Below are 14,585 nucleotides of genomic sequence, written 5' to 3'. Positions count from 1 at the left end.
AGGGGATAATTAAAATCAAAGGATTCTTGCAAAATGCAAAAAAGATAATACAGTCAAAAAGATTGAAAAGCATTCTGGCAGAAGGTTAGTGAAAAATGAAAAACCAAACTTCAGCCAATGGTTCTGTTGAGGAAGGAGAAGGCCCTCCTCAATTATTAAGTTTCAGGTGACAAGTCAGCTCCCGGATCGCCAAAACACAAAGATTTAATGTATTACATCAGTTTTTATAATGTTTGTCGAATATGGCCAATGCCCCTCCCTGGGGTAATTTCTTCACTCCTCCTCTCCAACCATCCTAAGGTTTCCATTGGCTATCATTATATTCACTATGTTGAATTTCTTTTTGACACCTCTATGATTTGTCTGACAAGGACCATTTTTATGACTTTCCATAATTGGCCTTTTTAATTATTTAAGAGTTATGACCCGTCTTTGCTCACTGCTTATCTGTTCCTCACTAAAATCTGTCAAGGCCTTCTAACAGTGCCTGGCACAGACACCTCTCGCCTAGAAGCTTGAGGCCTGTTTTCCTACCTAAGGCTGCCTGGGCCTATCTGGCTCAGTTAAAAATGAATTTAATTAAAATTTTCTTAATTAAAACTCAAGGATATATTTTATCAATAATTTTGACACATCACTCAGTACAGAGTTTGAACAGGAACTGTGCTTCAGGAGCTTCATGAAATGAGTCTCCATGGTCGAGCAGCTCCACACAAGCTTAAGATCACTATGTGCCGTGCCAAGTGTCAGCTGAAGGGGAGTAAAACATGTTGCCATTGGACTCTGGAGCAGAAGAAACGTGTTCTCTGGAGTAATGAATGAGCTTCACTGTCTGACAGTCCGATGGACCAATCTGAGTTTGGAGAATGTCATGAGAATGTTACCTATTGGAATGCACAGTGCCAGCAGTAAATTTTGGTGGAGGAGGGATAATGGGCTGGGGCTGTTTTTCAGGGTTTGGGCTAGTATACGTGGCAGGTTTATAAATAATAATATATTTTTTTAAAAACCAAGGACATATTAAAACTCTTTTGGTCCAAAAGTGGTTTAAATACCTGAAGGTTTTGAGTTCTGATGAGTGCTGACATCATACTTGTGTGGTTTGGCTTCATTTACATTACAGTTATCACTAAAATTGGCATACATTTTATGTGATATTGTTGTCTTATAAATACACCTTAGTAAGAAATTTTATTTATTTTAGTAATTTTAGAAAATTACTGACATTCAACAAAGAAACTGGATCATTAGTAGTAAAACATGCTAAAAGCTATGTGACCCCAAACGTCTTACTTGTTTACAGATGGAAATACATTTATAGAGAGTTTGTTGACCCAGTATTTAAACTCCAAAGATCTTACCATATGTCAGATTTGGAATCATAACCACGGTGACTGAGAGCTTCTGGACTCATGTAGTATGGAGTTCCCGTGAACGTCGTGGCCAGGTCACATGACCCAATCAGAAGGCACGACACCCCAAAGTCACCTGACCAGAGCATGCAAAACAAACTTAAATCAACATGTAAACATTCAACGCTCTATTATTAAAGGAGTACTTTGGCTGAAATGAAAATTTTAACCATTGTTACATCTGTTGTAAACATGGCTATACGCATCCTACAAGTAAATATACGCTATAAGGACAAAAGTACTGGGACACACCTCTTAATGAATTCAGGTTTTCTTTCAGTCTCATTGCCACAGGTGTATAAAATCAAGCAGCTAGCCATGCATCCTGCCTTTACACACATTAGTGAAAGAGTGGGGCTAAAGAGCTCACTGAATTCGAGTATGGTGCTGTAATAGGAGGCCACTGTTGCAACAAGTCAGTCTGTGAAATTTCTTCTCTCCTAGATTTTCCCCGATCAGATGTGAGTGGTATTACTGAAAAGTGGAAGCATTTTGAAACCACAGCAAATCAGCTACGAAAAATCAGACCATGTAAAGTTACAGAGCGGATCGCCAAGTTCTGAGGAGCATAGAGCACAAAAGTCTCCAATGCTCTGCTGATCAATAACTGCAGAGTTCAAACTTCCTCTGGTATCAACATCAGTACAAAAACTGAGTGCCGGGAGCTTCATGGAAGGGTTTCATTGGCTGAGCAGCTACACACTAGCCTTACACCACCAAGCACCTATGCCAAGCGTCACATAGAGTGGAGTAAAGTGCCACCACTGGACTCTGGAGCAGTGGAAACGTATTCTGTGGAACGACCAAGCACGCTTCTCTATCTGTCAGTCTGATGGATGAGTTTGGGTTTGGTGAATGCCAGGAGAATATTACCTGCACTGTGTCAGCTGTAAAGTTTGGTGGAGGAGGGATGAGGATATGGGGTTGTTTTGCAGGGGTTGGTCCTTAAACCCTTAGTTCCAGTGAAGGGAAATCTTAATGCTTCAGCACCAAGACATTTTGGACAATATACACTTCCAACTTTCTGTGAACAGTTTGTGGAAGAACCTTTCATGTTCCAGCATAACTGAGCCCCAGAGGACAAAGCAAGCTCCATAAAGGCATGACTGGGTGAGTTTGGTGTGGAAGAACTTGACTGGCCCTCACAGAGTCCTGACCTCAACCCCATCAAACACCTTTGGGGTGAACTAGAATGGAGACTGCGAGCCAGGCCCTCTCATCCAACATCAGTGTCTGACCTCACAAATGCTCTTCTGCTCTTCTGGATGAATGGACAAAAATTCCCACAGACACTCTCCAAAATCTTATAGAAAGCTTCCCAGAAGAGTGGAAGCTGTTAGAGCTGTTAGACCAACTCCATATTAATGCACATAGATTTAGAATGGGACTCATAAAAGCTCAATAATGGCTTGCTGACAGCTACATTTCCTGTAAAATCTCTACACGGGATCTTATCTGTCAGCAAGTTTTCATAATACTGTACTACAAAAACATCTGCTGAAAAAAGAAACTAACACGGAATGGAACATCTTCTTTGAGCATTTCTATAATTTTTTTTGTAAACACAGTGAAAATATGTCCCAGGTTTTCCTCTTTGGCTCTAAACATGCTTTTTAACACCACAGTAACAATCCTCCTGCTTTTTTGTAGTAGAGAATCGACTGCAGTGACAAAGGCAGCAGTTCAGGAAGCATTTGGGCTGCATGTGCTTTTTGGAAGACACCTCTGCTCCCGAGCCGCTGCAGAAAAACATCAAAAACACAGCAGAGTCACAGGAGAGCTTACCTATCTTCACATTATTCCTCTTCAGAAACACGTTCTTGGCCTTCAGATCTCGGTGAAGTATCCGCCTGCCACAGGAAGGCAACAGTAATCAATACATACTGAGGTATTATGGGTAAGAGGTTTGTTTTGTAGTTGGCAGAAAGGCAAAGTTTGCTGAGATGCTGCTGAGCTGTAAAATTTAACACATAACAAAAATAATTATTGATTTTTCACATACTGTCACTGCCACATGACTTAAAATTAGAGTCAAAATAAAGGCTTATAATAACTCAGACGATGAGAGGAGAAGACCAAAGAGGAACGAGGAACAGACTGCTTCAGTGACAATTAATCATTTTTCTTTTAAATAAATGACGCTCACACTAGGTTCACCCCATTCTTCACAAAAGACAACATGGGAAGTTCCACCACCTCATACTGGAGCTAAATTTGTGTAACAAGCAACTCTGAAGGTACGTATTTCTGTATGTCAGGGGGAGCTTCTGCTTCTGCTGGTTGCTTTAAGCTGCAGTATTTACTGAAGGATTCACTGTAAAGCTGTAAAGAGTACACTACTCAAAGGCACTAGCAGCTTCAAATGTCTGTATTTAAGCCATGACTGGTATTAAACCATTAAGCTTGAGAAATTAAATGCAAACAGTGTTGTACATCTGAATGGTTTAGACGTGAGACCATTCCCCTCATTTCTTTTCATTTAGCTAGCTGAAGTATATTACAAGGAGCTGATTTAATTTGAGTGTTTTCACCTCTGGTGCATGTAGTTGACCCCGAGAAGGAGCTGGACAAGCCACTGAGTGACCTGAAGCTCAGACAGAGTTTTCCCCTCCGACCGTAACTCCTCCAGCCTGCAGTCCAGATCTCTGTCCTGCAGAGAAAGAGAATGTTTCAATGTTTAAGTTGTTTAGTATCAATCAGCCTATAACAGTTTAGTCCTGCCCATCAAACTTACAGCAGTTTAGCCCTGCATATTCAGCTTACAGGAGTTTAGCCCCACCCATTCAGCCTACAGCAGTTTAGCCCCACCCATTCAGACTACAGCACTTTAGCCCCACCCATTCAGCCTACAGCAGTTTAGCCCCACCCATTCAGCCTACAGCAGTTTAGCCCCACCATTCAGCCTACAGCACTTTAGCCCCACCCATTCAGCCTAGAGCAATTTAGCCCCACCCATTCAGCCTACAGCAGTTTAGCCCCACCATTCAGCCTGCTGCAGTTTAGCCCCGCCCTTTCAGCCTAAAGCATTTTAGTCCCACCCTTTCAGCCTAAAGCATTTTAGTCCCACCATTCAGTATACAGCAGTTTAAGCCCACCTATTCAGTTTAGCCTGCCCACATAGCGCACCCATGTAGCCTTCAGCCACACCTATTCAGCCTGCAGCAGTTTAACCTCTCTATACAGCCTTTAGCCCCAACCATTCAGCCTGCAGCAATTTAGTCCCACCCATCCAACCTGCAGCACTTTAGCTCCACCCATTCAACCTACAGCTGTTTAGCCCCTCCCATTCCACCTACAGCAGTGTAGCCCCACCCATTCAGCCTACAGCAGTTTAACCCCACCCATTCAGCCTACAGCAGCTTAGCCTAACCCATTCCCATTTAAGTGGAATGCTGTTCCTGCAGACAGTCTGTAGCAGAGTTATTGAAGTGGAAGACGTTGTCAGGAAGAAAATGGATCATTACAGTCTTCCAGAGAAACCACACATTCCAATGATTCCAATATCATTAACAAAATCAGCCTTTTTAATTCTGTGCAATCAAGTGAGGTTGGAAAGTGGCTACTTAACAATGCATTATGACTGTTTTTGATACATAAAACCACATAAAATTGACATAGACTTGAAGGGGAAAAGTAAAATACAGGTAAAATGTATAATAAGGGTCCTTTAAAGCTGAGGTCACCAAACCCTCTTCCTGGAGATCTATTGTCCTGCAGAGTTTAGGTCCAACCTGCATCGATCACGCTGCTCTCCTCTGTCCTAACACTAATGTATCTGATCTAACCAAACAAGACCTGAGGAAGATACTTAGCTGGAGCAGGTGAGGCATACTGTGGTAGGAACTAGATTCCTCAGAAAGGTAGATCTGCAGGACCAGGGTTAGTGACCACTGCTTTAAAGCATCCTGTGCTTGCATTACTGTCCTGGGTGGGGTTAGAAAAACATTTTTTATATGATGTACACACACATTTATATTGCTCGTTGTGTTTCTTTATCCTGTGCCTTTTATTTTGCAAAAAGAATTGGACATAATTAGAAAGTTGCTAGAGCAAACGCACACACACACACACACACCAATCTTTCAGTCTTGTAAGCCCTTCCTCAGCTCCAGGTGGCTTAAAGAGCCCGTGTGTGTTTGTCATGTCTCACACAGTCCCCACAGAGGCCATAAAACAAACCAAAAACATTCAACCATTTCACTGATGTTTCTCAAAACAATTTAAATTTATAATGAAAAATCTCTAAAATGAGTCTAAGGCCTAATCCAATTTCTTATTTTTACCCCTACCCTTTTTTTTCGAATGTCTTCATGCCCCTTAGAATTAAATTACAGTGGTAGTGGTTGAAATCTTCCCTCTGAAATGGGATATTTATTATCACCTACCCCTAATTCTTCAGTGATATGAAGCTAAAGTCAGAGATTTGCCAGATTCTTGTTTGAATTTTCCCATTCCACCTTAAATGGCTCAGCAGTTCTGATGCCTAAGGTGCCAGAATGTAACTGCTGCATCATTTAATGTGGAACGGGAACTTTATCTAACTAGCTAATGTGATATCAGCACTACTAGGGATTTTTTATGCTTGTTATCAAGGAAAGGACCATAATACACTGAAACGACATTAAACTAAGATAATACAGTGATTATTGTATTTTTTAACTGAGAAAATTCTCACCTTTGTGGCTCTTTGGTCTCTTGTTCAGCCATCTTGCTGTTTTTTGATCTCATAACTCTGGAAAACTTCCATTTGGAGGGTCATGTAGCCCTAACACCTCGCCCTACCCCTCTATCTCAACAAAAACAGGGACACCCTACAGCTAGAACACTAAGTAGGTAGGGGTGAGGGTGAGGGGTGAAATGGGATTGGGTCGAAATAGGTCAGACACGACCAGTAAAAGTAAAACTGCAAATTGCCATTAGGATAGTACTTTATATTATTTTTTGTCTTATTTGCTCAAAATTAACCCCACAAAAAATTTTTCAATTCATAAAGCAGTAAATTTTGTTACAGCTACATGAGTGGGTAAACTAAGCCTCATCAGACTGTATTTATTATTTTCTGTAATGCAATAATATTATTTTTAATCTGTACATAAAAACCATGTGATTTCCACAAGAGTAAATGCTGTTATGAATATTCATCACCCACATTTAGTGAGAGCAACAGTGGCTGCATGTTCCAACCATTGAGTGTATATGTCAATACATCATTCAGTCAATGACCACTCTAGTGCTGAACAGTTCTAAAGCTGAACAGCTGAAGCTGCATCTGTTTTTCATGTTAGCAAGCCAGATAAATATGGTGGTAACCCAGAGAAATGCCAGGGTTTTTTGCTGTAGTGTTCTGTGTGCTTCGAGAATTCCCCACATAGCTTAGATCAAGCCAAGATTGCTTTCATTGTTTCACGCTTGACAGGCCAAGCTTTAGAATGGGCCACAGCCAGCTGGACTCATATTCATAGTCTTTCATACTCTCAGTTTCTTAAGGACTTCAAAACTGTTTTCGATCACCAGTATAAAGGCAAATTAGTGGTGAGTTACTGGCTAAGCTACATCAAGGGACTCGTTCTGTAGTAGAGTATTCTCTAGAGTTTCATATATTAGCTGGTAGCAGTGGCTGGATCAAGGCATCACAGACCACAAATCCATAAGGCACCGACCCCTGGACAGCACGTGGAGTATACTAATGCAGTGAATGTGCCCACAAAGATCATTCATGTTACCAGTGACTGTATACTGTCATCCCCAAAATACTGTTTTTTCAACCCTGATAGATTCCGTAGCCAAAAGAAATTTCAGTCACGCTCAACTGGTGGAACAGCTGCAGATTCCAGTGGAGGAACTCAAGACCCCTCTGAAAGTGGTGGCCTTAGATGGAGGACCCATAAACCTGGGGACCATCTCTACAGTGACTCATCCGAACATCGAAACGACATTAAACTAAGATAACTGAGAAAATTCTCACCTTTGTGGCTCTTTGGTCTCTTGTTCAGCCATCTTGCTGTTTTTTGATCTCATAACTCTGGAAAACTTCCATTTGGAGGGTCATGTAGCCCTAACACCTCGCCCTACCCCTCTACCTCAACAAAAACAGGGACACCCTACAGCTAGAACACTAAGTAGGTAGGGGTGAGGGTGAGGGGTGAAATGGGATTGGGTCGAAATAGGTCAGACACGACCAGTAAAAGTAAAACTGCAAATTGCATTTAGGATAGTACTTTATATTATTTTTTGTCTTATTTGCTCAAAATTAACCCTCTACATCCATATACATATACAACCCTCTACTGATTTGTACATCCTCTAGATGTACAAATCAGTGCTCTACACAAAGAGACCTTATCATTTTTAGTTTCTGAACAATCTGAATTCAAAATAATTTTTGGTCTACCTTGGTTAGAGAGACATACATTTCCTGGTCTGATCACACAATCCTCAGATGGTCCGAATTTTACTTTCAGTCTTGCCTCACTTATCCATCCTTGTCTGTTGGTTCTACTTCTATAGAAAGCCCTAATGCTGATCGCACAGTCCAAATACGCACTGAGTATTTAGATCTGAAAGAAGTCGTTGCTTGATTATAGAGCCCTCAATCAAATTTCCAAAGAATACCCATATCCTCTTCCATTAGTTCCAATAGCACTAGAACAACTCAAAGGGACCAGGTACTTCACTAAATTAAATCTTAAGAGTACCTATAACCTAATTAGAATTAAGGAGAGGGATGAATGGAAAATTGCGTTTGTGACCACTAGGGGGCACTATGAATACTTAGTGATGCCCTTCGGACTCTCTATTGTCCCCTCTGTCTTCCAAGCATTAATTAATGAAGTCCTAAGAGATATGCTGAGGAAATATGCTACCACATATTTGGATGATATTCTGGTATATTCTCCTGATAGGTTACCTATGTACAGCATGTTTGTTCAGTTCTGAGAAGGTTGTTGGATAACAACTTATTCTTGAAGGGTGAAAAGTGTGAATTTCATCTTGAATATGTTTCCTTTTAGGGGTATGTGATCAGTGGGCAGGGAGTCATTATGAATGACCAAAAGGTAGATGCCATTCTCCAATGACCTAATCCATCCTCAGTGAAAGAATTGCAGAGATTCACCAACTTCTACAGTCAATTCATCTGCAATTTTAGTTCTATAGCCATTCCTCTTACGCCACTACTAAAGGGGGTGTTCCAAAAAACTCAAGTGGACAGAACAGGCAGAGAGCGCATTTCAGAAATTAAAAGAAGTCTTCAATGCTGCCCTCGTTCTCAAACATCTAGATCCATCCAAACCTTTCATAGTAGAGACAGGAGTAGAGGCAGTCTTATGACAATGCACAGGGAAATTGCAGAAATTGCATCTGGTAGTCTTTTATTTCCATCTCCCGCTGAACGTAATTATGGCATAGGAGACAGGGAGCTACTAGTGGTTATATTAGCCTTAGAGAAATGGCGCCATTGGCTAGAGGGAGCGAATCACCCTTTTGTAGCATTGACAGATGATAAGAATTTAGAATACTTATGTAACGCTAGACGTCTGAATGCACAACAACTGTTCTTCTCTCGTTTTCATTTTAGTATTACTTATAGACCAGGATCTAGAAACACAAAAGCTGATGCTTTCTCGCATTTACCAAGAAGACCAGGAAGTTCCTATACCAATTACTAGAATTCTTCCTCCCAAGGTGTCTTTCACCAGGTTTCTTCCATTAGATGGGAGATAGATAAGGCTATCATTAAGGAGCTAGCTAACGTCATTATCCCCAGTCAATGTCCTCCAGATAAGACTTATGTGCCTGTTCCGTTTCGCACACAACTCATCATGTGGGCTCATTCCTCCCTTACCTCTGGCCACCCAGGAGAAACAAGAACACGTCAGCTACTAAATCACAAATATTGGTGGGAATCTATGACAAGAGATACATTCTTTTGTGGTTTCATGTTCAACCTGCTCACAATGTAAGACCCCCAAAACCTTGCTTGCTGGTAAATTAGTCCCTTTGACAGTACCCAACCGACCTTGGCCGCATCTAGCTATAGATTTCTCAAGGTGTTCAATTTATTCCTTTCCCTTCCATCCCTAGTGCTTTCCAAACAGCTGAAGCTCTGTTCAATTAGGTTTTTAGATTATTTGCAATACCTGAGGACATTGTGTCAGACCAGGGGCCGCAGTTTACCTCTCAGGTATGGGCTGCCTTCTTTGAGAGCATGGGAGTGTCTATTAGTCTCACCTCAGGGTATCATCCTCAATCGAATGGTCAGTGTGAGAGGTAAATTCTTAAGGATCATTTGTCCCTCAGACTGGTCAAGATACTTGGCATGGGCCAAGATTGTGCAGAACTCTCTCACAAGTTCTGCAAAAGGTTGACTCCTTTCCAATGTTGTTTAGGATATCAACCTCCCCTAGCACCTTGGACAGGGGCTTCCTCTGATGATGGCCACAAAAGACTTCCGACATCTAGAGGGAAGTAAAAAGTTGTTGCCTAAATACATAGGTCCTTTCAAAGTTTTAAAGGAATCGATGAGGTTACGTATAGGTTAGACTTGCCCTCTCGATTTAGAGTTTTTGACTGAAACCTATGATTGCAGGCCCTTTGGACGTGATAGATGGGGAATTTGTGAACGCTGCTTGTAGGCTGCTGGACGTCAGGAGACTGGGGTATCTCCAGTATTTGGTTGATTGGGAGGGATATGGCCTGGAGGAGCACTGCTGGGTTCCAGCAAAGGACGTTCTGGATCCTGCTCTAATTGCTGAATTCCACAATCGTCATCCATAGAAGCCTGCTCCTCGTCCTAGGGGCTGCCTGTGAAAGGGTCTCTCCAGCTCGCTATCTGCTCATTTGAGAGGTCCGTGTGATCAGATCCCTTCTGTTCAGCGCCTTGACAGCTCTGGGTCTGCTCCTGTTTGGAAGTCCAGCAGTGGGCAAGGTGGTCGCCCTAGTCGGCCTTGTTCCAAGGCTACCCAGGACTCTTTGGCCGGGGGGTACTGTCACGCATCCTCTAAGTACCTCAGTAATTTCAGACTCGACCTCCCAGTATCCAATGACAGACTTAGCTCAGTATTTAAGCCCAGGGATTAAGGATTGTTGTGAAGCATTGCCCCCTTTCTATGAGCTACTGAGCATTTATTCTGATCTGTTTATCTCGTGTATGACCATTGCCTTTGTTGTTTTGACATTGTGCCTTTTTGCCTTGCCCTTTTGGATTGTTTGCCTGATTATTGTTTTTGGACCTTGACCCTTTGCCTCTATTTTTGACTAAGTTTTTGCCTTTCCCGTTTTGGACTGTTCACCGTGTGGTATGATCGTGGTTTTCTTATTCTTATACTTTCTGGAACTGACCCATGCCTGTTTTTTGATAACGACCTTGGATTGTGATAATATCAGTGAAGCCTCATCTTGTTTTTACATCTTAGAGCATCTGAATCTGTTGACACGTTACACACAGACTCTATCAAAGCAACATACAGTGCTGCAATTGGGCTTCAGCCTGTGCAAATCACATGCAAAGATTCAGACTAGGAAAATGTGTTAACTGTGTTGTGAGTGGAGTTTATCAAATATGTTATCCAGCAAGTGGTCTAGTCTGGTGGCCATTTGTTATAACAGTTTGTATAAAGTTTGTATGTTTATAGTTGCTGTAGTTCACCTTTTCTGTATGATGCTGCAGAGAAGCTATGTTTTTTACATATTAAACTTCCATTGTTAGGCCTTAAAAAGATTATATATCTTTTCTTAACAAGACACTTTACTTACATACTTTCTTATGAAAAAATAGCATTGTATGTGAAGTTATCACTGATTTCATGTAGAAATTGGCACTAATTTGCCAGGATGTCTATGAGAATTTCTGTTCATATTAGCATCAAACTAAACACTGTAAACATAATGGCGACTCTTTAACATTCTCACATCCTCGATCCTTTGTTCAAAGTATAGTGTGATTTGAATATATGTATTACACTATGAACTCAACACATGCATATTTCAATTGTTTCAGTTTTATAGTGCTTCTTCTGTATAAACATTCCATTCAAAAATGGCCTCTTGGAATTCCTTGGAAGAACCGGTTAACTATAAACTATTTTTTTCAAAAAATGACATTGATTACAGACTTTATAGTAACAGAATACAGATTAATCTAAATATGAATGAATCAGTTAAGTGGACCTTCCAGTGATTCATTTAACAGATTATGAAACAGATTATCTTCACGTCACACAATCATATTGAGAACAACCGAGCAAAACAATGTCAGAATCAGAATGTTTCTCATTTTTCTCTCCTCACTCCCACATGCATTAGTCACTTGTGTGACCTCTGATGACCTTTGAGTCATTTTGGAGTTTTTTCCAGCTTCTAACTTGAAGTCATTTCTTTTAAAGCAGCTTGTTCGATCCGTCGGCTCTCCTTCATTAGTGATACGGTCGAATGGAGGAGGAATGGTCTGACAAATGGCTGATGGGCTTAGCATCTCATTCGGAGTGGATTTAAATGAGCTTTCTTGGACACACTCAAACTGGCCAGGAGGAAGAGTTAGCCATCAGATCAAAGAAAGACAGGAGACCAGGCCATAACTGAGATACCAAGGGTGTAAAAATGAATCAATTAGAGGGTGGAGAATTGTACTGATTTGTTGTTATAATCCATTATAATCAACTATTATAATGTTTAATAAAGTATGTGCTATTTGGTTGGCCAAAATAAAATTCCCAGGCTGTTTTCAAATGGTGTATATCTCTGACCTCACAATAATTCAACGTGAATATGATTCTTTAAAAAATTTAATGTCAAACTGCACCACAATTAGATTTTTTTTTTACCATTACTGTTCAGAATTATGTTAGAAAATACACTGAATTCACTAATTTACACAGTAGTAGAATATAGCTTATTGGTGGGGCCTTAAAATAAAAAAAAAAAATAACCTGACAGTTTAATTTTGGCCAAATAATGAACAAATACTCTGTTGAAAATTGTTATAATATTATTGATTATGATTGATTGATGTAATTGATGTAATTCTAACATTCTAAAATCTATGCAACTGAATCACCATCTTCATTAACTGTAGGTACTGATCAGATTTGCATAATAATAAACCATTTGTCCCTAAAATACAGCATTCATTCATATTTCTGAGATTCCCTGGGTGTAAAGCTCTCTTCAGGTTATGCCAGATATTCTCAATTAAATTCAAGGACTAAGTGTGGCCATTTATAAACACGACTGCTCATCTGTTTAAGCCAACCTGCTGCTCTTCTCCTCCGGTGTTTCAGGTCAATGTCTTGCTAAATTATCCACCTTGATTGATAGTAGTTTGAATTCATTGTTCATTGGATGGTAGAATGCTGTCCTGAGCCAGCACATTGAGGCTACCACCACCATGCTTCACAGGTGGACTGAGGTTTTGGTGCTTGTGCTCGTTTTTTTTTTTTTTTAAATGGTGCTGAATATTTCTGCTGAAGAGTTCACTTTCTGTTTCATTCGTCTATCATTTAATGTTGTTCTTGCAGTGAACTCAAGATGTTCGTGAGTTTAGAAGACATTCAGAAGCAGCTTTTTGCTAATACGCCTATGACTCTTTTTCATCTCTTTCAGCATTGCAAACTGCAGTCTTGCTGCAGACTTGGGCAATGAGCTCCTCATTGAGATGAGAACAATAATATTAGTAAAAGAAAAAGATTTTGGGTGGTATACATGTCCTTGGTACACTGTTGCTACATACGCCTTGTAGCACCAGTGTCAAACTACATTTGGGGTAGAGGTTTTCTGTGTAAATTTGATCGAGGAACCATTCCGTTATCATTACATTGACCCCACCATTCAATAAAGATATGCTGGCAGAGCGAATGGTTTTGAAGAGAAGAGGATAGTTAATGGGCTTCGCAGCTCATTTTAAGTGGATTAGAATAAGCTTTAGTACAAATGAGCCTGGAGAAAGAGTCAGGCTATGATTAGAGAGAAATGAGAGCTGCTTCCAATCATCAGGCCAAAACTTAGATGGTTAATGACATATTAATCTTCCTAATGTATTTATCTATGAAAATACGCTCATTGTGATTCAAAACGCTTTCCTTATTTGAAGGTTCAAAGGTTTGATTTTCCAGTGACGCTCACTGGCGGCGGCGTCCTGTAAAAGATGGCACTTATATCAATGTTGCTAACCTGATCTAATGTCACAGCCACCATCCTTTCAGGCTAACTTCATCAAAAAGGCTAATGAAGCTCATTTACCTGCTGCTGCGAACCCTAGTCACATGTCCAGCTTGTCCAAATGTATGCATGTAATCTCTTCTCTGTTAAGAGATACCAGATGTTAATTTGAAATCCAGTCTTTTAAGACTTAATTAAGCGTTTATCTGCCCTCTCTGGAGAAATGCTGTGGTGCTGGCAGGCGTGACACAAGGCCGGTTTCGACACTGCAGTAAACTCTGTCTGCAAGAAGAACAGTTTTCTCTGACAAGCTCAAACGGACTTAATAAACATTAATATAAAACTGAGATTCAGAGCAGAAACAGGACAGGAGTTTGATACTGCAGTCTGGAATCAATTAAACACACGTATCACAGTCGTCTCAGCACCGTCTCTGCCGTTAATTTCATGTTGTGCCTTTGTCATTAGCTGCAGTGACCCGCAAATGGACCATTAAACCTGATCTCTATCTGCTGCATCTGTGACATGGGGTCGATTTTCACAGAAAAGAATTTCAGCTTGTTTCCCTGAACATAGAAAAGAACAGAAAATCCATCACCTTCCAGCTCCCCCCGTGACCCTGAGGGAGAAGCGGCTTAGAAAATGGATGGAAAATGGGTAAAATGGGTATATTTTACCTATTTTAGGGGCAGTCGTAGGCTGGAGGTTAGGGAGCCAGCCATGTGACCAGAAGGTCGCTGGTTCGGTCCCCTCAGCTGACAGTATGTGACTGAAGTGCCCTTGAGCAAGGCACCTAACCCCTAACTGCCCACTGCTCCAGGCAAGTATGCTCACTGCCCCCTAGTGTTCACTAGTATGCATATATGTGGGTGTTTCACTGCACAGATGGGTTAAATGCAGAGGTCTAATTCCAATGTGTTCAAACACAGTTGGCAAAAGGTTCAATTCAATAATAACTGATTTAGGTAATGGGTAAAATTGGTATAACTGGTTTAGGAAATGGGTAGAATTGATAAAACT

The 14,585-nt window shown here is 40.8% G+C and overlaps 1 protein-coding gene across 2 annotated transcripts in view; it reads right to left on the bottom strand.

The window, feature by feature from the left end:
- The window catches only part of nek11 (NIMA-related kinase 11), a 145,886-nt gene that overhangs the window by 74,179 nt on the left and 57,122 nt on the right, over positions 1 to 14,585 (bottom strand). For both annotated transcript variants that reach the window (XM_017683970.2, XM_037533901.1), the window contains 3 exons: positions 3,944 to 4,062; positions 3,198 to 3,262; positions 1,362 to 1,488 (listed from right to left, as the gene is read on the bottom strand). In XM_017683970.2, coding sequence (XP_017539459.2) covers positions 1,362 to 1,488; positions 3,198 to 3,262; positions 3,944 to 4,062 — 311 coding nt within the window. The remainder of the gene's footprint in view (positions 1 to 1,361; positions 1,489 to 3,197; positions 3,263 to 3,943; positions 4,063 to 14,585) is intronic.

Source organism: Pygocentrus nattereri, chromosome 24, assembly GCF_015220715.1.
Source record: "Pygocentrus nattereri isolate fPygNat1 chromosome 24, fPygNat1.pri, whole genome shotgun sequence".
NCBI lineage: Eukaryota > Metazoa > Chordata > Actinopteri > Characiformes > Serrasalmidae > Pygocentrus > Pygocentrus nattereri.
This window is presented reverse-complemented; position numbering and strand designations above follow the sequence as displayed.